The sequence below is a fragment of the Lytechinus variegatus genome, chromosome 8 (assembly GCF_018143015.1).
Source record: "Lytechinus variegatus isolate NC3 chromosome 8, Lvar_3.0, whole genome shotgun sequence".
NCBI classification, from domain to species: domain Eukaryota; kingdom Metazoa; phylum Echinodermata; class Echinoidea; order Temnopleuroida; family Toxopneustidae; genus Lytechinus; species Lytechinus variegatus.
The window spans coordinates 17,761,056-17,784,109 of NC_054747.1; the positions used below are offsets into that span (position 1 = coordinate 17,761,056).

Consider the following 23,054-nt stretch of genomic DNA (forward strand, 5'->3'; position numbering starts at 1 on the left):
TGGGGGGGGGGGAGCCGGGAGCTGAAGCCCCCTGCTCCGTCGACTAAAGTTGCATGTCTCTGAAAGTACGTGGAACGTGGAGCGTTGTGGCCCAGTGGATTAGTCTTCGGACTTTGAAACAGGGGGCCATGGATTTGAATCCCAGCCATGGCGTAATTTCCTTCAGCAAGAAACTGATCCACAATGTGCTGTACTCAACCCAGGTGAGGTAAATGGGTACCGGTAGGAAGTAATTCCTTAAGAACTAAGCTGTGTGCGCTATGAACGCCTAGCTTAGCCAGGTAATATAGGAGCGCCTTGAGCACCTAACAAGGTGGATATGTGCGCAATATAAATATCCTATATTAAAGTAGTAATTTTCAGAAATGACTCTAAAAGAAGACAGGCTCGCACTGCCAATGATTGGGACCTATCCTAATTATTTTAAACATATTTATTAGAGATTCGTTCTATATTCTAATATGAGCCCGATTATTGTCGACTCGACTGTGGTAGAGGTCGAATTAAGTTGGGCGTTGCTCAATTGTGCTTGGATTTGCCTGTATGTCGAACTGTCGCGAATCTGGTCTCCGAGACGTCATCATCAAATTCTGCCAGCCGAAGATTTTCGTCGTTATTCTTGTTCAGTCTAAATATTTCCCTCCCATATATCAAAATACAACTGCACCAGTCCCTAAGATCGAATCCACTGGTACGTAAATTAATCATAATTTTCTCTTGATTTCCGGCTTTCGCGTATATAGATTAATCGGAGTAAGTTTGGGTGTCGCCTGTGGGTTCGGTGGTGACTGATTACCGACGCGGCCAAGTCCCCTGTACTCCGGCCGGGATGACCCGCTGTGCCCGCCTTTAGGCTGCCTGTACTGCAGGCAGGAGAGGCGCACGGGCAATGCAATTATAATTTGGCAGTGTATACAGCCACACGCGTGTGTCTTTACCATCCAGCCACACGCGTGTGGTTATATCCAGAACACCTATCTGTGGATACCGCCACACGCCGCCAGTAATAACAGTTAAACACGTATGTAGGTCTGACCGTCTATATCACGATCAAAATAACCTCATTTCTTCATTAAATTCTTACATTTTAAACCCCTTTGATATCCTTAGATCGTTTCAATTTCATTCTCACCGTCTTCTCTCCTTGCTTTTCTTGTCTTGTTACAAACGGTCGTCTGTTTAACAGCAAATTCTCTTTTTCTACTTGTGTCGATTCTGGCTTCCTTCGCGGTGGCAGACCCATACAGCGTTAGCGCAGCGCTAGCGCAGTAGACATACACAGTTTGGGTTTCGTACGTACGCACGTACGCGCACATAGCCTAGTCTAGAGTCAGTAGAGAATCGACACAAGTAGAAAAAGTGTGGAAATTTGCTATTTAACAGGCGGCCTTTTGTAACAAGACAAGAAAAGCAAGGAAAGAAGACGGTGAGAATGAAATTGAAACAATTTAAAGAAATCAAAGGGGTTTAGAATGTAAGAATTTAATGAAGAAATGAGGTTATTTTGATCGTGATATAGACGGTCAGACCTACATACGTGTTTTACCGTTATTACTGGCGGCGTGTGGCGGTATCCACAGATACTCGATAGTGTTCTGGATATAACCACACGCGTGTGGCTGGATGGTAAAGACACACGCGTGTGGCTGTATACACTGCCTTATAATTTATAGGCAATGGGAGACTCTCCAGTTAAAGCTAAATTACAGTAGGCCCTAGGGCCTAGTTGCAGTAAAACACTGATTTCGTGAGAAAGTCTGTAAAACCAAGGTTAAGTATTACTATTAATACTATCTATACCATCGACATCGTCGATCTAGGCCTACATCTGGTTCAGTCTCGGTGAAACCTACATAAACTGCACTTTGTCTTTGTCATGAAATCTAATTCTAAGGCAGCTGAAATTTTTGTGAAAAACAATCAGTTAAATCAGACTGAACTTGCCAACACAGGGACAGTGAATATTATATTGCTGGAATAAAGACCCGACGGAAATGCCCGAATCCGCGCTTATTTCTCGGCAATTACACAATTTCTTCCAGAATCCTTTGGCACATATTTTTTATTCATATACTGATATAGGGCCTACAGACACTTGGGTGGTCATATTAATATTATTGGATTCTGTAAAAAGTCATTTTGAGATCATTACCACAACTGGAATTTATCTTTAATATGGCCTTATACTAATTTATGGGAGATCGTCTCCCATATTGGAGACCACTCATGGTTTCAAGTCGTCTTGTGTGTGAAGGATTCATATGCACCTGGTGCACGCGAATCTTTCACACCCTTTTTACTAAAATAACTATGACTTTACATCGTAGCTAAGAATTATAATTACGCTATGACACTTACCGAACCATATGGATCGTTTGTTGATTCTCTTTGCTGTTTTTTTAAATAAAATAAGAGCATTTTTCGTGATCTTCACGGTTCACGTAGATGCCTCTGGATCAGCGTTGATATCAACTTTTGCCTAAAGAGGGCGCGCGATATTATTTAAAGCCGGTAGGCACTTAAGAACCAAGTTTGAAAGGATACTCGTAAAATTATGTCACTCTCGCCGATGAATATTCATTAGATCGTGGTCGTGCGTGTTCAATACACACTGAGTGCATGCATGCAGAGAGTTTGTATTGAACACGCACGACCACGATCTAATGAATATTCATCGCGAGAGTGACGTAATTTACGAGTGTCCTTTCAAACTTGGTTCTTAAGTGCCTACCGTACCTTTGTTTACGGTGTTGCAAGCTAGCTGCATTCTAGGCGATCAGCATTATTTTCTTGCTCGTTCAATCCACTTTCATCATCATCTTGTCAAAAGATGGCGTACTTTACCAATAAGTATATACATGAGATGCAACCTGTTGATTTTTGGTACAATTTCCTATTATGCGCTGACGACTTGAATTGAGAATGTTCGATACGAAAAATTGCTTTTCGATTGTTGTTTGCGTACTTTCCAACGCAGTATTAAGGACGGATCAAACGGAGTATCCTGGTTGAGACTTGGAGGTAAGCGATAAAAACACTTTTATAAATAATTTCCAATTCATTTTTAAAACAAACTTAAATCATTAAAAAAAGAATTCCATAGTGGAGAAATACTGAAACGTTTGGCGTTTTTCATTCCCTCACATTCGTGTGATGAATGAAAACGTCAAAGTCCACTATGAAACCACATGCGTTGTGCGAGGTTAGTATTACTAACCTCGCATGTTGTGTGAGTGATTGAAGACTTGCTCCGGAGACTGTCTCTGAAATTGGATACCCAAATTGTTCACAAACATGACAAAGGTCTCTGATATTGGATATAATCTCTCTCATAGGAGACAGTCTCCCATATGATATTGGCCATGCGCATCTAGTGATAAATGTATCATCCACTATAATAAGGCCAAGTAAAAAAGAAAGTAGTTGATAGTCCTCCCACGAATCTATTTTGGCCGCCATATGAAATTTTTTATTATTACTATTTTCAAAAATTGGTAGCGCCTGTACTTTGATGTGTGTTGCATTGATCGATTAATGGGATTCCAGTAAGTGCCAATTCTGTTTGAATTTGATAAACTTCATCCTTCCTTGAGCTATTCAATTTGGATGTAAGTTAGTAAATACTTCTAACAGTTACAAATATTAATTAAATACTCATTTAACAATTGATATTAATGACAACAAATGAATAGCAATTGAATAAACAGTATTAAACATTATGTAAAATTATGTAAAGTGTACATTCATTGTTCTCTTAAAGATTCAGTGTGATTCTCTTTGTTTCCTAAAGAGATTGTGCAAATTTCCAATAGAAATGATTATGGAATGGTTGGATTTCCATACAGTTTGGATTGATTGGATCAGCCGTAACTCTTTGTAAGACGGGGCCCAGGTCTTGCCGTAGTGTCTTGATCAAGATAACACGTAATCTTTCTAATCTTGTATGAACAATGAGAAGCAGAATGACATATATCTATAGACATTGTCAATTGACTATCAATAATAAACCCTAGCAATGTTAAAGGGGAATCCAGCCTTGGCCATAAAAGGTTGTGTTGGGAAGGAGAAAAATAAATTAAACAGAATGGCGAAAGTTTGAAAGAAATCGGACAAGCAATAAGAAAGTTATAGCTGCTTTAAAATTGAGATCACTAATAGTATATAGATTTCAAATTGGCAACTGGGTAAGTAAATTATGACAAGGGGCAAGGACAACTTTCCCATAGGCCATGTACTTTATTATCAGGGATTTGTTGTTTTCTCCTAAGTATCCATTCCCCTGAGGCAGTAATCTTAATATAATCCAGGAAGTATATTGTTTTATGTCCTCTTGAAAGAAAAATATAATTTGAAATAAAACTTTGGGGAAAAAATGACATTTTAGCCATAATATGTATTGGAGTACATGGAAGAGTAGTCCTTGCCTTACATCACTATGACATCCCATATGCGGCCAATTTGAAGTCTCCATGGGTATAGTGATTAACAATATTTACAACTTTTAAAAATTCATAACTTTCTTGTTGTTTGTCCAATATTGTTCAAACTTTCACCTATCAACTTGTCTGATTTTTCTTTTTCTTATAAAAACAAGTTTTTATTTGGGTTGGATTTCCCTTTAAAGCTTAGCCAATGTTGCATATATATAGGCAGTCAATGGCTTTAAGTAGCCCCCAATTGAAATTGTTTTTTTCTCTTTTTTTTAAACATGGACAGGTCCATCTAAGATGGCAAGCAGAAGTCAAGGCCGTTCACCCCGTCGTATACCGGAAGGAAGAGGGCCCTATGGGGTCGGATGCGGGGATATTATGGCTGGTCTTTCGACATCGGGGTATGTATTAGCATGGAATGGTGGAAGATGAGATTAAAGATAAATACCAGATGTGGTAACGACCTTAAAATGAGTTTGAACAGGAATTTGAGAATCTAATAAAATTACCACCTAAGTGCATACAGGCAAAATTCACAGAATTCAATTCAGTTGAAAACACAATTTTCAGCGTAATCAGGGCAACAAATAAATTATGAAAATTATAATGAAAAATCATGAAAATCAATGGAAAATGTTATATTGACCTCATAATTTCTTGTAAGTTTATTTCCTAATTGATTGCAAAAAATCACATGAATTTGAACAAGTGAGAAAATTTAGGCTGCATTATGAATATAAGAGATGTAGAATAAGACAAAACTAGAAAACAAGTTACACTTTTTCATTCTTAAAAGCCAGTCCACTCCAATAACATTTTGACTGATAGCTCTGAAAATTTCATCAAAAGTGGATGCAGATTTATAGGGAAGTCAGCATTTTAATGTTTGATTCGTTTTTACAAAATTATTGTCCCAGTCAGTCAGGAAACTGATGATATATAAACATACTTTGATTTACTCTGGGGTGACTTGACCTTTAAATTCCATATATTGCATGGTTTTTCTCAATGTTTGATTTAAAGATAAATGCCACTTGGGGTAGCAGTTTCAAAATGAAAATACAACAATAGAATGACCACCTATATATCTTTTTGCATAAATAAAATTGGTGCCAAAGGATTCTGGGGAAAATGCATTTAATTGCTGAGATATTAGCAAACTAAGCATTGGTTTTGAGCCAAATGAAATCAAAGACTTTCTTGTTTTTCACTGCAACTACTTTCATCTATCTTTAAAACAATATTGTAATCTCATCCTAGGGTGTTCTTCCGTCTGTTCTACCCAATGGAGAAGGTTCCAGGTGGGCCCCCTAAGAAAGCAAGGCCTCCTTGGCTCCCAGGCACCCAGTATGCCAAGGGTTATGGGGCAGTTGTGGGCAAGAAGCTGGCTGGGGTAACTCTCAAGTGGCTGCTATGTAAGTGATTGATAATTGAAAAGTGGTTTGACATTTTCATTGACTGAGTAACATTTCTAGTTTCAGGTACAATACAGAATATCAGATTAATTTTTCTACAATGATGAGAACATTTTAAACAGTACGATAGTGTGATCCTCTCTTTTTTAAAACAGTCCAACTTCATTTTCACTTTATTTATTTATTTATTTATTTATTTATTTATTCATTCATTCTTTCATTCATTCATTCATTCATTCATTTATTTATTTATTTATTTATTTATTTATTATTATTTATTTTTTTTTGAGGGGGGGCAAGGGGTGCAATAACATTCTTCTAACCTTAGGACTACCCAATGTTATATTATTCTTGTAGGTCCAGGATATTAGACAGATATTACCTACCTAGAGTTTGAATATAACGTTTCCTCTCCTCGACGGAGTAATGTTTTTCCCAAGGGATTTTATTTTGCCAAAAAATATTTCTTCAGAGGGAAAAATAAAGCTATGGAGGGGATTTGAAATGTTATTAAAATAAAAAGATAGACCAGGCAATATCTGTTCTATTATATAGTCTATGTGAATTCGCCATCAGAGATAGCATTCATCATTTTGCACTATGATTAACCCAAAATTCTCGCTGCAGCTCAGATTCCAGAGCTGCAGAAAGATAGATATAATCAACACGTTAACACTAGCGTGATTGACATCAACTACATGTACATGTAAACTACCTGATTACACAACTTGTAAGCAGCAACTGACATCACCTTAACCCTGTTTTTGACAATACAATGCATTTATAGTCGCTGAGGTGACGTCAAAACCTAGAATATAACAAATGCGATCCTTGCAGCTATGGTCACTCGATGTTAGGTAAAAATGCAGGGGCCATCTATAATAAGCAGGTAACTGCTTGAAACAATAACAGTCATGAGGGAGGTTTACATGGGAACCGTAATAGGTTATAAATATATTTCGATAAAATGATGTCACGAAATAAAAAGTGTGAAAGTTTAGATATATAGTGGGGAGGGATATTAAAGATACAGTTTTTAAAGTTTTTTATACTACCAAGTAGCAAAAACTACTTTTTTCCCACAAAATATTTCATTTTCCTTCTACAAATAAAATGGTTTCTTGGTACTATCAACTCTTTGTATTATTTTCAGGGAGGGGGAACAAGGCGTTGCTTGAGCATGAAATGTGAAGTTCGCACGGCATCGAGTGTGCATTGGTGCGAAGTACACTTTTCAATTCAATTCAATCTTCATTGCAACCGTTATACAAGGTTGGATTATGTACAAATAAAAATGGTTGACAATTATGAATTTTATATCTTACAAAGATTGATAGTTTATATATTAAAATTGAATACGCATCATAGTATCTTAAAATATCTAAAGTTAAAAAAAATATAATTATTATACATGTACATGTACATTTAATTAATTATTATACATTTTTCTCGCTTGGAAAGGGTTAAGGGTTATCTCAAAAGGTTTATTCTAAGACTAGTACCTACATGTATTTATAACACACACAGTATTACTCAGTTTGCTCTTTGTGTTGTCTTGTCCATTGCAGCGAAAGTCACATTGCCTGTCTGTTGGCATGGTAAACTGAGTGATTCCAAGAACAAGTATCCAGTCATCATCTTCAGCCATGGACTAGGGGGATGTAGAACCACGTACACCAGTATATGTATGGATATTGCATCCCATGGTTGTATTGTAGCAGCGGTGGAACACAGGTATTTAGCATGTAACAGTTATTACTCGAGTGAGTAAATGAATGGATGCATTGATGGATGAATGAGTGAACAAAAAATGATGTAAGGTAATCAATCAATCAGTCAGTCAGTTGATCGATCGAGCAGTCAATCAATCAATCAGTCCGTCAGTCGAGCGAGCAATCAATCAGTCAGTCAAATCAATCAATTGCTGACTGACTAACTGAATGAATAAAAGAATGAAACAAAGAATGGATGGATGGATTGATGGATACAAACAAATGAATGAGTGAATGAAGAACTGACCGACTGAATAAATGAATTAACATATCTATAAAGATAAAATAAAAAAAAATATATCAACACAAATTAATCAGCATTTTTGTTTACATCTTTACATTACAGAGATCAATCTGCTTGTGCATCGTTCATCATCAATAACAACAATAGCAATGGAACGGCTAATGAGTTAGACCAGCAGTGGATAGCATATCATAAAGCAGCGTATGAGGAGCAGGAGTTACGCACAAGACAGGTGAAAATTTACTTTATTTTTTTTTGAGGAAGGGTGTTAAGTGATAAACACAAGGAAGGAAGGATTTAATAAACTGAGTGAATGGATGAATTAATGATTGAAAAAATTACTGAAAGAATTACTGAATTGATGATTGATTGATTGAATGTGTGATTGATGTAATTAATTAATAAATAAATGAGTGAGTGAAAGGAACGAATGAATGCATAAAGAAAAGAAGGGAGGAATGAGTAGATGAAAGAGGGAATGGATTATTAAAGGTAAAAAAAATGCAACATCAACACAAAAATTGATAAATGATTGAAATAAACACATAAACAACTATATAGTGACTTAAAGTAGTGGTTAATAATACGTCAAAGTTCACTCATTTGACCTCCCATGACGAAAAACTTCCATTTGAGATCACTATACCCCGGTTTCCCTTCTCATCAATTCTCTTCTCCAAATACGACAAACCCTAACATGCCCCAAGCAAGCAATTTAAGTATCAAAACACCTGTTTCTTGACGTCGGTCCGAAGATAACACAAGAGCCCGGCATATACAGTCACAGTAGGGGGCCACACACGATGGGATGCATGCGCAGCGCTGAGCTCGGTTTCTGCAAAACATGCTGTCATTTTTATTCGCTTACTTATTTCGAGGTTGATTTTCTTCGTTCGAAATTGAAAATGGACTAACATTGGATTACTGAATACAATATGCCTTTGAAAACGTGATTAAATATCGAATACAATAATTTCATTCCGAAGGTCCGGCCTACTACAGGCAGAGAAGTCTTACGTAATAGCACAGCTGTTGTTTATCTTTTGGTCCTTTGCTCAACGCTCATATACTGGCCTGTGGGGGTGAAATTGAGACAGCGGGGATTACCCCTGGATTACCTTGCCAAGCGCGGGTGATAAGGGCTTGGAAATGATATTTGGGAGATCCAAACGAAAAATGGGGTATAACACCGCAGTTTGCAATCTGAACTGCGGTCCAACTCCAAACGGTGTTTTCACGTAATGCCATCTCTGTCTCTAATAAATGACTAATTGTTGATTTGACTCAATCTGCATTTTTTCTGAAAGTATTAATTTGATAACTTTGTTTTTTGTTTAGCTCATGTTTCGATGATGGTTAATTTATATAGAAGTATTGTAATTGCATGTTTAAATTTATTGCTATTTTATCTTATTCCATATAGGCACCATCCAATGTAGAGAACCTCTCAACAGAATTTTCTATTCTTTTAGGTGATCCCCAGGCATAGGCTGGTGCTCAGTTTCACATTTCTTTTGTAATGTTTCGATTGCTGACTTGTTTTTTTTTGCCTGAAAATGAAATAAATAAATGAATGAATGAATGAATGAATAGATAAATAATTAGAATACCTTTATCTAAGTAAATCATTCAGATTTGTATGTTTGTCTTGTAGGTTAATCAGAGGAAGGAGGAATGTATAGCAGTACTAGACTATCTTCAGGATCTAGATGAAGGAGAACATTTAGAGAATGATCTTGATCCAGATATGGATCTTGCTGTCTTTCAGGTAATAACGAGGCCCAGAATCTGAAGTCCAGCTTAAAGGAGAATAAAAACTTTGGAACAAGAAAGCTTGTGTGAAAACAGAAAAATCTAAGAACCAGATCAAAGAAAGTTTGAGAAAAATCAGACAAATGAGAAAGTTATGAGCATTTGAATATTGCAATCACTAATGCTATGGAGATCCTCACATTGGCAATGCGACAAAGATGTATGATGTCCCTTGTGAACAACTCTCCCCATTACTTTAGTATATATTTCACTTAAACTTCCTCTTTTATCACATCTATCAGTAGATCATGTGTTCTTTCTATAGGAGGGCATGTATACAGATTTTTAAAGAATACATCATGGATGAAGATTTTGTATCAGCAGAAGAAAAAGCAAAAAGAGATAATTTGGGTGTATTTTATAGTCCATCAAAAGGAAAGTTGTTCACATGTGACATCACACATTCTTGTTGCATTGCGAATGGGAGGATATCTATGGCATCAGCGATTTCAATATTGAAATGCTCATAACTCTCTCATTATTTGTCTGATTTTTCTCAAAGTTTCTTTGTTCTTATTCTTTGATTTTTCTGTTTTTACACAGGCCTACTTGTTCCAAATGTTTCATTCCCCTTTAACTTAGACCATGGTCTAAATCTGTTTTGAAATTATGAAGGGCCAAATTATCTTAAGTTATATTTATATTGTATATGTATTTTGTTTACTATTTTGTTTCCCCTTGGATTTCATGATGAAAAAAAATTATCATTAAACATTCTCGGACAATTGTGAATGATGTGAATGTCAAATAAGCTGATGAATTAAACACGCACTCATGAAAAGTTGTGCCACAATTGTCTATACAGAGTTTTATTCAAACCTGAGTTCAGAATACAAGCCAGTGTGTTCACACCGCAATGCGAAACGAATCTAAGAGCACCATTAATGATGTGGAAGAGGTTCATCGTGGTGAAGGATTGAATAGACTGACGAAGTCTAGCAGCTTGCAGACGAAACTTCACTTTCATACTATGTTTGATACATCGTGAGACAACTGGTTATTTATTCTACTCAACACCATTAATGTATAGAAAATGCCTGTTAAATGACGATGAGCAGCTGGGGGGTCTTTGTCGAAAATTAGTAAACCGGAAGAGGAGGTTTGTCATAAGTTTCGGTGCTGACTAAAAAATTGCAAATATGTTGTTTGTCTGCAGTCCAGGACGAAAGTGCGTTTTTGATTCACCGATTTTTTACTTCTTGGTTGCTCTTTATCGTGAAGGACTTTTGACAATACATTTTCTGTGTTGTTGAAAGTGTCTTGCATCCCGGTGCAAAAACTCCCTTGTATTTTAATCTGTAACATAATCTTTAATAATGAAAATAAAATCAGCTGCCAACTTCTTACTAGCAATGACTGATATACAAATAATGGTTATCATCGATGGTATTCATAAGAATTACATGCAAGAGGTACCTCCTTTGACCAGTTCTTCCTTGCCTTAGCCGTGGCTGAGGGCATTTGACCAGCCTTTTTATTTGGAGGGCAAGGCAGGTTTTTTTTTAAGGGCGTTTGTTAAATCGCCTATGAATATCAATATCAACTTGGCAATTTCACAATTTTTTTTTCAGGGCACCTACATGTAGGTATTTTCAAAATATTTGAAGGGCACCAATTCAATTCTTAATATTTTATTAACTTTAGTTGTTGTTTTTTTTTTTGGGGGGGGGGTTAATCAGGGTATCGATAAAAAGTGTTTGCCCTTGAGGAAGAACTCCTTGCCTAAATTTCTAATAATTTTCTTTGTTTTATTTCTCTTTCATTTCTTTTTGTCAGAATACTCCTCATCAAGCTTTCACTTTGTTCCAATATGATTTTATTTGTTTATACTTTTTGTTATCAGGGTCGTATGGATTTAAGTGATGTAGCAGTGTGTGGTCATTCATTCGGTGGTGCTACAACCATTGCCTGTCTGAGTAGAGATGATAGATTCAAGTAAGAAACATGATGCATATGTTGGATTATATTTTTTCCCCTCTGTTTTTCTTTCTCTTATTTTTATTCTTGCTGATGCAATTCTTAATTTCCTCTCACATTTTTTTATCTTCTACTTAAGAATTCTTCTTTTCATTTACTCCATTTTCCCTCCTTCATCTTCATGCTTCTTTCCTTAATCTTTCTCCTCCTTTCTCTTCCATTTTTAATTGTTTTTTTCTCCCTTTCTTGTCTTTCTGTTGGGAATTTTAGAGGGAAATTTAATAATCAAGCTTTTCACTCCTTTCTTCTGAAAGGGTTATGATATAGTAGTGGTGGCTTCATTTTGAGCACACAATTATTGATGCAAGTTTCATACTGTTAGTCCCATTTTACAGAGGTTGAAATACAGGAAAACTTGCAGAAGTTGACCTTGCCTAAGTCAACAATTCACCCAAATTGAAGCAAATTATTGGACCAGATTATGCCAGGCATATATCCTCCTTCTAAATCAACCAAAATTCCATGTTCCCCAAGGTTTAACATGGGCATAGTTCTTTTCATTCACCAGTGAATTTGTAGTTATGAACATGATGTACTGACAGTCAAGATACCCTTCTCTCTCTCTCTCTCTCGCTCACTTTCAGATGTGGGGTAGCATTCGATGCATGGATGTTTCCTCTGGCTGAAAGTCACCTCAATGTCAAACAGCCAATGTTGTTCATCAACACAGAGAAGTTTCAGTGGAAAGCCAACATCAAGCGCATGCTCTCGCTCGTGCCCGACATCCACGCCTCTTCGGGCCCACGCCGGATGGTTACCGTACGGTAAGTTGATAATAGACCTTATTTACTTATCATTCTTTTCATTGTATAAAGCCCTGTAAGACAAAATTTATTTTGTGAGAGTGCTATAGAATTGAACTTGATATTATTATTAATGTGTACTTGCACATGACAGCTCTGGAAAATCAATTCATTTCAATGTAATATTTCGGTTAATTCCAATTAAAAGTAATACAAAGTATAGAACAGAGTAATAACACATGCAACGATGACGAGGCGAGGAAACTAGGTAATTAGATTAAAACAATAGAATAAATAGATACATGACACATACAAGGATACAATAATATTGAAATTGGGTGGTCATAAAATACTTGGAACTTATCAAGACAACCCCTGTAACCTTTGTACTGTGTTTGATAAAAACATCTATTCATTTTGTCTCTTTCAGTGGGACTGTCCACCAAAGCCAATCCGATTTCAGCCTCATTGTGCCTCAATTCCTCGCCAAACTAGCCAGCTCTAGAGGACCTCTTGACCCTTACATGGCCATGGCTTGTAACAATGATGCTGCTATCCGCTTCCTATCTAACTACCTTGGTATGTATGCATGTGACAATAGTATGCTTTGCCAATGTATCGGTTTGAATTCTATGACCAGGGGCCCGTTGCAGAAAGAGTTGCGTTTAAACGCAAGTCAAAAAATCAATTGCAAGTCAGAAATGCGCGCTGTTGATTGGTTGAAAATCAAGTTGCGCATGATTTTTAGAGTTGTGTTTGATTGCAACTCTTTCTGCAACGGGCCCCAGTTAACTTTGTCAGCTTATGCAACATGCGCTTAATCCATTTTTAATACCTCATTGGAATTAGCCCTGTAGAAATGAATGTATTCTTGGCCTGGCTCTGAATGTTATGAACCAGGCCAATGATCTATTGATTTCATCAGGACCAATAGTATATGACGTCATTATCTTTGGCCTCCATTGTCCGATTCCTACCGAATTTGGGTAGTGGATATTTCTCATCATGCTCCACCGTGATATGGAATAAAAATTCTGAAATTAGTGTTTTGTGACGCCATCACTGTAGAATGTACCAGCTTAAAAAAATTTGTGGATTTTGTTTTAGTGTCAAAATTATTTTGTGTTGTAGATCTTCAGTTTATTGATGAGACTGATGGTTTAGTGTCTTCCAATGATGATCTCATCTTGATCGGTACCAACGTCAATCTCAAGGAAGATGAAGAGATAGAGCCTAGGAAGGAGAACAGTGAGAGACGAGGTAAGCATTAATAGGGGCCTGTCATACAAAAGTTGCAATTGATCCGATCAACCGCAACTTTAGAAAGCCAGTAAATTCGACGTACAAAATGCATGTTTGTTTATTAAGATGTTTTCTAGGTATGATGTATGCTCATGCAGCCATAAAATGTCTTGACAATTCAGTGTGTTTCACTTTGTTCGCAAAGGACATTGTGCAAATTTCCTGCCAAAAAAATTATGATGTAGATGGATTTCCATATAGTTGAGGTTGAATGATGGGATCAATTGTAACTCTTTGTAAGACGGGGCCTGGTGCAGTGGTTCTGACTCTCGAATTGTAATGAGAGGGTTGTGTGTTCAAATCCCACTCTGGCCTAGCGTTCTTGGGCAAGGCATCATTCCACACTTTGACACTCTCCACCCAGATTTTAGATGGGTACTTGAATGCATTTTTATGCCAGTGTAGTGTGCCTCAAAATTGAGTTTGAAAACCCTTGTTGGAATGCTCCCCTGGGAGTGGCAAAAAGTTCATAAATTGTTTTTGGCCTAGCCAGGATCTGACAACAGGGGTAATAATATCTATATAACGCTTAAAGAGACATTATTTCGGTGTATTCAGTGCTATGATACGCTGGAATATTATGATTATAATTATTATTAGTACAGTGTTCACAGAAATGAGTCGTAAACCGTACTTTCAAAGGAGAAGTAAACCATCCCAACCTGGCTATCATAAAATAAAAATGAATAGTATATGAAAGAGAGCAGTATTGCCTGTGTTTTTTTTTTCCTAGTTGCAAATTTTGGTCAGTCATGCATGTATCATTATGAATCATTAAGCATGGTCATGCATATTTTCAGACCTTGCTGAGATCGTATCTTGCAATGCTTCAATGATCATAGTTATTTTTCCTAGAGATGAGATTGTATCCTTTCATTTGATATACATTCTTCAGAGTTCAGTCAGTATCAACCATGATCGCAAATGGTTATGGTCAAATGAATGTCTGACCACTGTTGCCTCATTGACTTTTGTACAGGAGTTGCAATCAGAATAATGTTTGAAATCTCATTTCCTGTCAAAACGATTAAAAAAATGAAAAGTATAAAGAATTCTACATCAAGTTGTATGCTCACTCGTCAAAGTTGATATACCTACATATATGTCTTTAATGCATTCATCCTTAGCATGTTTTGGCTTATCAAATTGGTGCAAAATGCTTTCAAGCCATAAACAAATGTATAGCCCATTAATATTCTATTAGCTTCGTCCATGCCACAAACAAATGTATAACCTATTGATATTCTTTTTTTTGTATTTACTGATTGCAGGTTCGCTGATAAGGAGAAGCTTGCGATTAAAACGAAGAAAATCCCAGCCCCAGAAGGAGACTCTGGATAGAGAGAACGAAAGACAAGAGAAGACAGAAGAACAGAGAGGAGATTAAGATGGAATGAAAGGTAGAAAGATGAAAAAGATGATGTCAAGGAATAATTTGACGAGATAATGGAGGATAAAGCCTACTATAGTTTTGCAATGTTTGATCAACGCTGCTCTAATACAGATTGTTATTTTTGTAAAGCATTTTTTACATATTTATTATGATCTATGTACGATCTGATGAGATTTATTTATGATCGCATAGAATGATTGCCATAATTAGTGCATTATTGTGTAATATTAGAAATCATTTAAATGACAATGTCTAGGTCCGTGTCAATGAATCTGCAGGCACTTTTGCAAGTTGCATAATGTAGAGTCTGAATTAGTGAGACTAGATTCACCTTGTACTGTGGCTGCCTACACAGACAGAGAGGTCTGTATTCTGAAGTCGGGTTTAACTTAGACCGTGGTCGAACTCTGTGCTAAGATTATGGGGAGCCAAAATTCCAAAATTCTGTTCATATTGTATATTTTTCATATTTACAACTTTGTTTCCTTTTGATTTCATAAGGTAGAAAAATACTTCAGTTATCATTCCCAGACAATGATGAACAATTTGGGTGTCATATGAGTTGATAAAATTGAGTGTGTACTGTTGGGATTTGTGCCCCAGTTGGCTCTCCATAGTTAAACCACAACTTTAAACCTGAGTTTAAGTTGCACCCGACTCCAAAATACGGGCAAGAGAGTTTGGCGTGTAGTCTTCATTCTAGACACAGTATGATTGGTTAAGGTGTCAAATGTGAGTCTGTGGTTTGCAGACTACATGGCAATCATGATCATTGATAATGAAAATAATTGTGTTATTTTCATTGGCATCTCGTTCTCCAACTTGAGTATTGATTGATATCGTGGTAAATTCTTCATCAAGTAACGATTTTCCTTTAAAAAAATATGTTCTCTGTTGACTAATCCCATGCTCGGAGAGAGCAATTGCTCTGGAAGAGGGTAAAAAAGCTCTTTTTGTATGGATGTTTAACAAAAATTTATGATAATATATTAACCTTTGTGCTGGAAACCACCATCGAAGTATATGCTGTGCCAGCACCCAGCAGCAGAGAGAAAGGTGTGAGTTAGAGAGTATAAGATTTTGAAATGTTCAATTTCAAATGAAGAAGTTTTGTCATTACATCTATTGTATCTATTTCTTCTGTCAATGGTTTGATTAAAATCAATGGAAATGTGTCACAGATGACTTCGTTCTGTGATATGTTCAACCATAATTTCCGAAATTCTTCTTGGTTTATAATTAACTGCATGTACATGTAGGTATAATGTATCTTCCTTTATAACAAACGAGAAATGTTACAAATACATGTAGTGCTTGTATCATTTTGTAGCCTGGTTGCAATGAAAATCACTGCCTAGCAAGCCCTAATTTATTGAACATTAATTAACAGAAATGTGTGAAACTTTTTTCAAAATTATTAATTTTTTTAATATACAATTTTTTTTTAATGAGCTGCCTTTGTAGCTCAGAGGAAAGTACTTTTACAGGGTTTGTTTTCTTAATAGAGGACTGGAAATACCCCTGTAATGGCAATTTAATGCAGAGAATAGGTTACGAATTTATTTAAATACAGTATAAAGATATTGAAGCAATTATACTTTCTTCAAAATAGTTTTATCTGTATATTTATTTCATAGTAACAGGGTGTTTAGCAAGAATTGGAGGTTAGGTAGAAATGTAAGATACCCTAAATAAAAAATAATGATTCCACTTGCCCAAGGATCCAGGACCCGCCTTCAACAAGCCTGTGATCAATAGCTAGATGTATTGTTAATTTTGCTATTAAATATGACATGTACCTTAATTATTTGCAAGTCTTAAAGATTAATTTTGATTCTAGATTTGACTTGAAATTAATTCAGGACCAAGAATTAAGATTGGTTGTTATTACATTGGCTAATAATTGATTGTAAGTTCATTATAATTAGACTTGTAAGAAATATTTGCAATCGATTGCATTTTTTGTTTTAATTTTACTAATTCAGTACTAGCTAGAGCAAGTCATTTTCTTTTCTTTGTTTGCAGCAGCTCAGCAATTTTGAATTTCCTATAGAAATAAATTAGGAGGACACAGTTTTAGGACCCTAAAAAGATTGGGAATTGATTTCATGATTCTTGCAACACACATAGACATAGATTCAGACTTCACACCTTAATATCAGATTTTGATACTTCCTTAACGATGAATAGAGTTCCCATGTATATTTTTATTTTCATTAAGGTTTTGGTGCTTTTTCGTGTGTCAAATACCAAAAATTATCAGTGACTTTATTTTTTTTTCTACAATCAAATACCTTCCTTTACATGATACTTGAATGATTTATAATACAATTAATTTATATATCTTGTTGTCTGTATCATTTTTTTTTTGTATTTAAATAAAATGATCCAACGGTTAAATGTTCAAGAATATGCAAATATTCACCTTGTGCATGTGATTTCATAATCTCACAGCGCCCTCGCTCAGAGGGTATAGGAATACACATTAACGTAGTTGTCAGCGATATGATGGCTGCAGATCACCAATGCACACATGGCAATGGCACTGACCGCTAACATGGCGGCACAATGATGTCAATGTGTAAAATCTATCTACATGTACATCATCAAGGTCATTAGTAAGTATTACATGCCCGAGGTACCTTTGGAACGGTTCTAACTTGCCCGAGGCACCGCTGAAGGTATTTGGATCGTTTTAAAGGGAACACGTGTGTGTAATGATTCTATTGCCCAAGCAAAATGATGCTTATGATAAGAAAGTGATGAAGATCATTATTATTATTTGATAAAACATCCTTGTATAATAACTATTACAGCTCAATAGAACTACATGTAGTCATTAAAGCCCCTTTCACAATTGGTGGTGCGACTGCTTTCAACCGTTGCGATTCTGTGCATCATATATTGTGATCAAGTGATCGCAAACGATCGTATGAGCAATTGTGAAAGCCTCTTTATACCAATCGATTGCAACTTTGACTGTTAGGTAATTAAATAAATGACTGATAGATTTCAACCCATCATTTGATTAGAATCTGTTTCACCATGTTATAGTCATATTCAGTAATCATGCACACATGAAAATGGGGTAGTTGATTAAACCAGTCGTCTGCGAATTAATGTTCTTTCCAACGTGGTACTAGAGGAATGGACATTGTATGCTATTAAACTATATTTTTATGGAAGTACTGAAAGATTGTTCTGCTCGGAGTATTTCATGTTTTACATGTGTATACTTGGAAAAAAAATAATTTTGGAGTGTTTATCTATTTTTTTACATTATTTTTTTGCAACTATCTGTTCACTTGTTTTATTTTGTTGGAAGGGGGTAGGGTGCCTTAAAAAAGGTATAATGAGTCTCTAATGTAGAGCTGTTTATTTGTTTGAAGTGAAGTCCTTGAATATCTACAGTGTCACATATATGTCATTGATGTGTTTTAGAAGGTGTTGGTCTGGTCTATTAAGGTGTTAATGTAGTCATGAAGTGCCAAGTGTTACTTCGGTGTATGTACTTTTGTTAATGTACTGTGTAATTTAAGAGATGTTGGCACCTCACTTTCAGTGCTTTGGATAACACCACATGTCTACCTTGTCTACCTACATGTATTTAATTGTTATTAGCCACCATTAAAGCGTGGAAGTGTCGCGTAGCGGTTCTGACTTTCGCCTTGCAGTCGGAGGGTCGTGTGTTTCAATCCCACTTCGGCATAGCATCCTCTGGCAATGCGTCGATCGACACTAGCACTCTCCACCCAGGTGTTAAATGGGTTCCGTACCTATACTCAGAGCTGCCAAGTACATATAGTACAGATTTTCAGTATTTAGTACTGAAAAATGAGAAGAAAACTGATGGTTTCATGCAAAATACTGATTTCTCAAGTTTCAGTTTTATGTGTTGTCCTATGGTATTTCTTTAAAAATACTGATTTCCTCGGCAAAACACTGATTTTCAGCTTTAAAAATACTGAAATGTTCTTGTTCAGGTTGGCAGCTCTGTATACTGTAGGATACAAAAACCTATGTAGTATACCTAGCATTTGAGTCTTGAAGCTCCTGTTAATGCTCCCAAGGGAGTGGAGTATGTGCAAGCATTGTGTGTGGGCATGCCAGGATCCGATTACTGGGGTAATAATTAGAAAAAATGCGAAGCATGTTGAATGTAATTATTGAGAATTTTGAATTTATTGATTTGCCATAGGTACTCATGCCTTGACTTGTCTTGGGTTGAGTTGACATGCATGTCTATTAATGTTGTACTCTGTTTTTAAGCTTTGTTTGATATGGAGGTCACCCAAGCAAGCAGGCGACAATGATTTTAATAATTTTTGTTTTGAACGAGTCCAACATGACAGTGGATCTGACAAATAAGTATTAATTATTTATCAATGTCTTTATGAATTCCAAAGGAATTTGTGTATACTCCTTAGATTATTTATTTGAATCTAATTCAAACTTTACAGAATCAGAATTTTATTTTGTAAGCTTGACAGTTTGACTGTTATTAATACACGTATATTACTGAACGACCAGTTTATATGTTATTCTTGTTTTATTTTACATGGACATTATGTTTATGTGTGTGTTCTATTGTTTTATTGTATTGTGTTGTGTGTTGTATTTTGTTGTCGAATCATTTTGGAAACCAGGCCATGATAGCAATGAACACAAGTTTAAATGGGGAGGTCACCCTGACGATAAGTTGGTTTTAAAGAGAAATGCCAGTAGTTGCAGTAAACACTGATTTCATGAGAAAGTCTGTAAAACCAGGCTAATTGTCACTATATCATCGAGGATCTAGATCTGGTACAGTTACATAAACTGAACTTTGTGAAATCTTGAAATCTACGCTGAAAAACGTTCACACTGAAGATCACCAACACAGATAGGCACACGTGGGACAGTGTAAATTATTGCTGGAATAAAGACCCGACGGAAGTGACCGAATCCGTGCTTATTTTGCTTATTTCTCAGCAATTACACAATTTCTTCCAGAATCCTTTGGCACATATTTTTTATTCATACAAACAAACACTTGGGTGGTAATTATATTAGATTCTGTAAAAAGTCATTTTGAGATCGTTACCAAAACTGGAATTTATCTTTAATGATAGCAGCAAAACCGAAGGAACATAGTGGTGAAGATTTTATGATTTCACATGCGAACAACTCCACCTTGATATGAGCATGTGGTTTACTCTTGAAATTAAGAATAATTTTACTTGTGCATTTATCATGTCATGCTAGAATAGACTTCATAAGAAAATCAATTTTCGGAATGGAAATTCAGGGTAATGATATTACTCACAGTATGGAGCAGCTACTCGCCTGTGAGATCACCAATTCAAAACTTAAAATAAGGCATCTCTCTCAATGTTTTTTATCAAGTATTCACCAATAATCCGATATTATTTTATTAATTTGTTTTGCTTTATCAAAACACCTCTATTGTCAGGGTGGTCTTCCTCTTTAAGTTGAAATCTTGGGGTGAAAGGTATTACTAAACATTGCAGTACTAAATTTCAAATATTTGATTATGATACCATATTATGTACTTGGTTATGATACAATAGCGAACACATGTATGCAGACTCATTGAAAATGATGTGATTTTGTTTTGATACACATTTTCATACACCCTAATCCAAGATATCTTGGATTTATTATGATGTAATAAGGTTAAAAGTGCAATGAACTTGACAGTTAAGGTGAATGCCCTTGAAATGGAGGACTCAACATTGATCTTGCAGCCATCTTGTCTGTATCAATTTTTCTATTTCTAAAAACCACACTTAAGTTTTTATCGGTGATCAGGGAACCGTCATTGAGTTTATCAGGTTTTTGAGTCTTAATCACTGTCGGTACATGAGGCAGTTGGAAAATTCTAGCGTGAGCATCGAGGTTTGGTATTAACCAATTGGATACTGGATGATTTCGCTATAATGCTTTGTCTAGTCCGGTCACGGTCCGCTACTGGCTATAACATATGGTCTCCATAGACCCTATCCCTTGTATATGCAGCCTCTGTTTCTGACAGTTTATGTTTTCTTTGTATGAAAATTTTTCACGGGAGCTAGTGCTGCCAGAGAAAATGTCACAAAATAGCAGTGTGCAGTACGAGTACTGAAGCTATATGGGTATGATGATAAAAAGTATGCAAAATTAAGAGAGAGTAATGAAAGTATTCATAACTTGTTCTTGATGCATAGAAAGATATTATTTATCTCAAACTCGGTCTAATTTAGTATGAGGAAAATACAGTATATTGAAAACTTGTATTCAGGGATTTCGTAAGGCTTTCCATAAATTATGCAAGGTTTAAAGGATTTTGACATTGAGTGTCAACTACAAGCCCCCAAAAAAACTTTTTATGATACAGAATGTTATTTGTTGTTGAATTATCAATTACATTGTGGCAGAAAAATACTGTGCACTGAAACTGTGCTGTACAGTATCAGTATTACAACTACTGCTTGATATCTTTATGTGATTTGAATTGATTAGGAGTTTCAACTTTCAAGCTGGCTTCATTATCTACGTTATTAACCAACTTCTCAATGAAACATCTTATTTTTAAAATGATGAAGCCAGTCGCAATTTTCAACTATCTCTGTTTTAAAGGTGAAGTTGATTGAGAATTAGAAGAAAAGTGTCCTTAATTTTTCTGTTTTTCAGTAATTTGTTTTTTTTAAATACTGTGTTTACACTTTTCTGTAACCATCACATTACAAGTAACTCTATTCATCTTTCATGTGTTTTTTTCTTCTTTTTATTTGATCCCCGTTTGGCATTAAATTGTCAGAAAAGTCAATTCCATTTTTAAAAAAGGTATAGTTATAACAAATCACGGCAAATGATAATTATTGTACAACACCTACTTAGCTTGTTGTACGTGAGCAAATGGGAAGCTAGATGTCGAACATTCGTACCGTTGCACACACAACGTACCATCCAAAAGGTACCATTGCACGGCTTTAGGAGGTGACGTCACAATACGATCTAATTCATTGCGCTCAGTAAAAAATAAAGATGAAATATGCCTACAGCCTGCTGGCTAAATGCGCAATGCTGCCCGAGGTCATGTGCGCTTGTGGGATTTTGCTTTCCTTCATATTTTTGCTAAACTCTGAGGCATTGTACAGCACAAATAGCGAATATTCTTATTCGTTCAATGGTGCAAGTTTTTGCATTCGGTGAAAGAAAGAGACACTCTATTCAACTCGGCTATTGCCGAGTTGAATAGAGCAACTTTCTTTCACCTCATGCTAAATCTCGCACCATCGCACTGATGCCTATTCGCTATTTTTATCATGAACAATGATGAATAGGCATTGACAGAAATTGTAACGTAGCAATTATGACAACCCTACAGTATACAGAAACATGTTTATAAGTGAAGCTTAATGCTAAAGAAAGATTTGGGAAAAGTCAGTTTAAAAATGCTGTTAAATGTTTATAATGTTGATTTTGGATATCATGTGTGAATGTCTTTCATATTAATCTTTGATGTGCAGTACTCGAAGTCATGTACATGTATTGAATTTCACTGTATGTATTTGGAACGAATAGAGCCTACATATACGTAGTTGATTACTTTGATAAGTGAAGGAATCTAGTAGATGTGACTGAACAGAACTACTATCTCTTTATGATTCTCTTGACACAAAAACTTGATTTTTTTTTAGGTATGCCAATCCATGCATTGAAGTTTGTTCACACTATGGACTTAAATGTTGGTTTTAGTAAAAGCGACAAACTTAGAGAAAAACATTGCCAAGGGTTTGCTAAAAACCAACATAGCATAGTTTTAGCAGAGTTTTAAATGTGTGCCGTCATATGTGAGCAGCCCCCTATACATCTATATCATATGACGTAAATTCCAAATTTTTCATGTAACATTAAATGATGGATGAAAAAAATATATATATATATTTTTTATAGAAGGGGTAAGAAACGGTGTGTCAGACAG

At 35.8% G+C, this 23,054-nt stretch overlaps 1 protein-coding gene across 1 annotated transcript; it reads left to right on the forward strand.

Moving 5' to 3' along the window:
- The first annotated feature begins 583 nt into the window (after window positions 1-583).
- On the forward strand, window positions 584-18,875 carry LOC121420085 (platelet-activating factor acetylhydrolase 2, cytoplasmic-like). Its single transcript, XM_041614617.1, has 11 exons — window positions 584-691; window positions 4,717-4,831; window positions 5,691-5,845; window positions 7,414-7,579; window positions 7,964-8,093; window positions 9,516-9,629; window positions 11,517-11,608; window positions 12,235-12,414; window positions 12,824-12,972; window positions 13,525-13,653; window positions 14,967-18,875. Exons 2-11 carry the CDS (start codon window positions 4,728-4,730, stop codon window positions 15,080-15,082), a joined length of 1,335 nt encoding a protein of 444 aa, XP_041470551.1. The 5' UTR covers window positions 584-691; window positions 4,717-4,727; the 3' UTR covers window positions 15,083-18,875.
- Window positions 18,876-23,054: the final 4,179 nt, after the last annotated feature.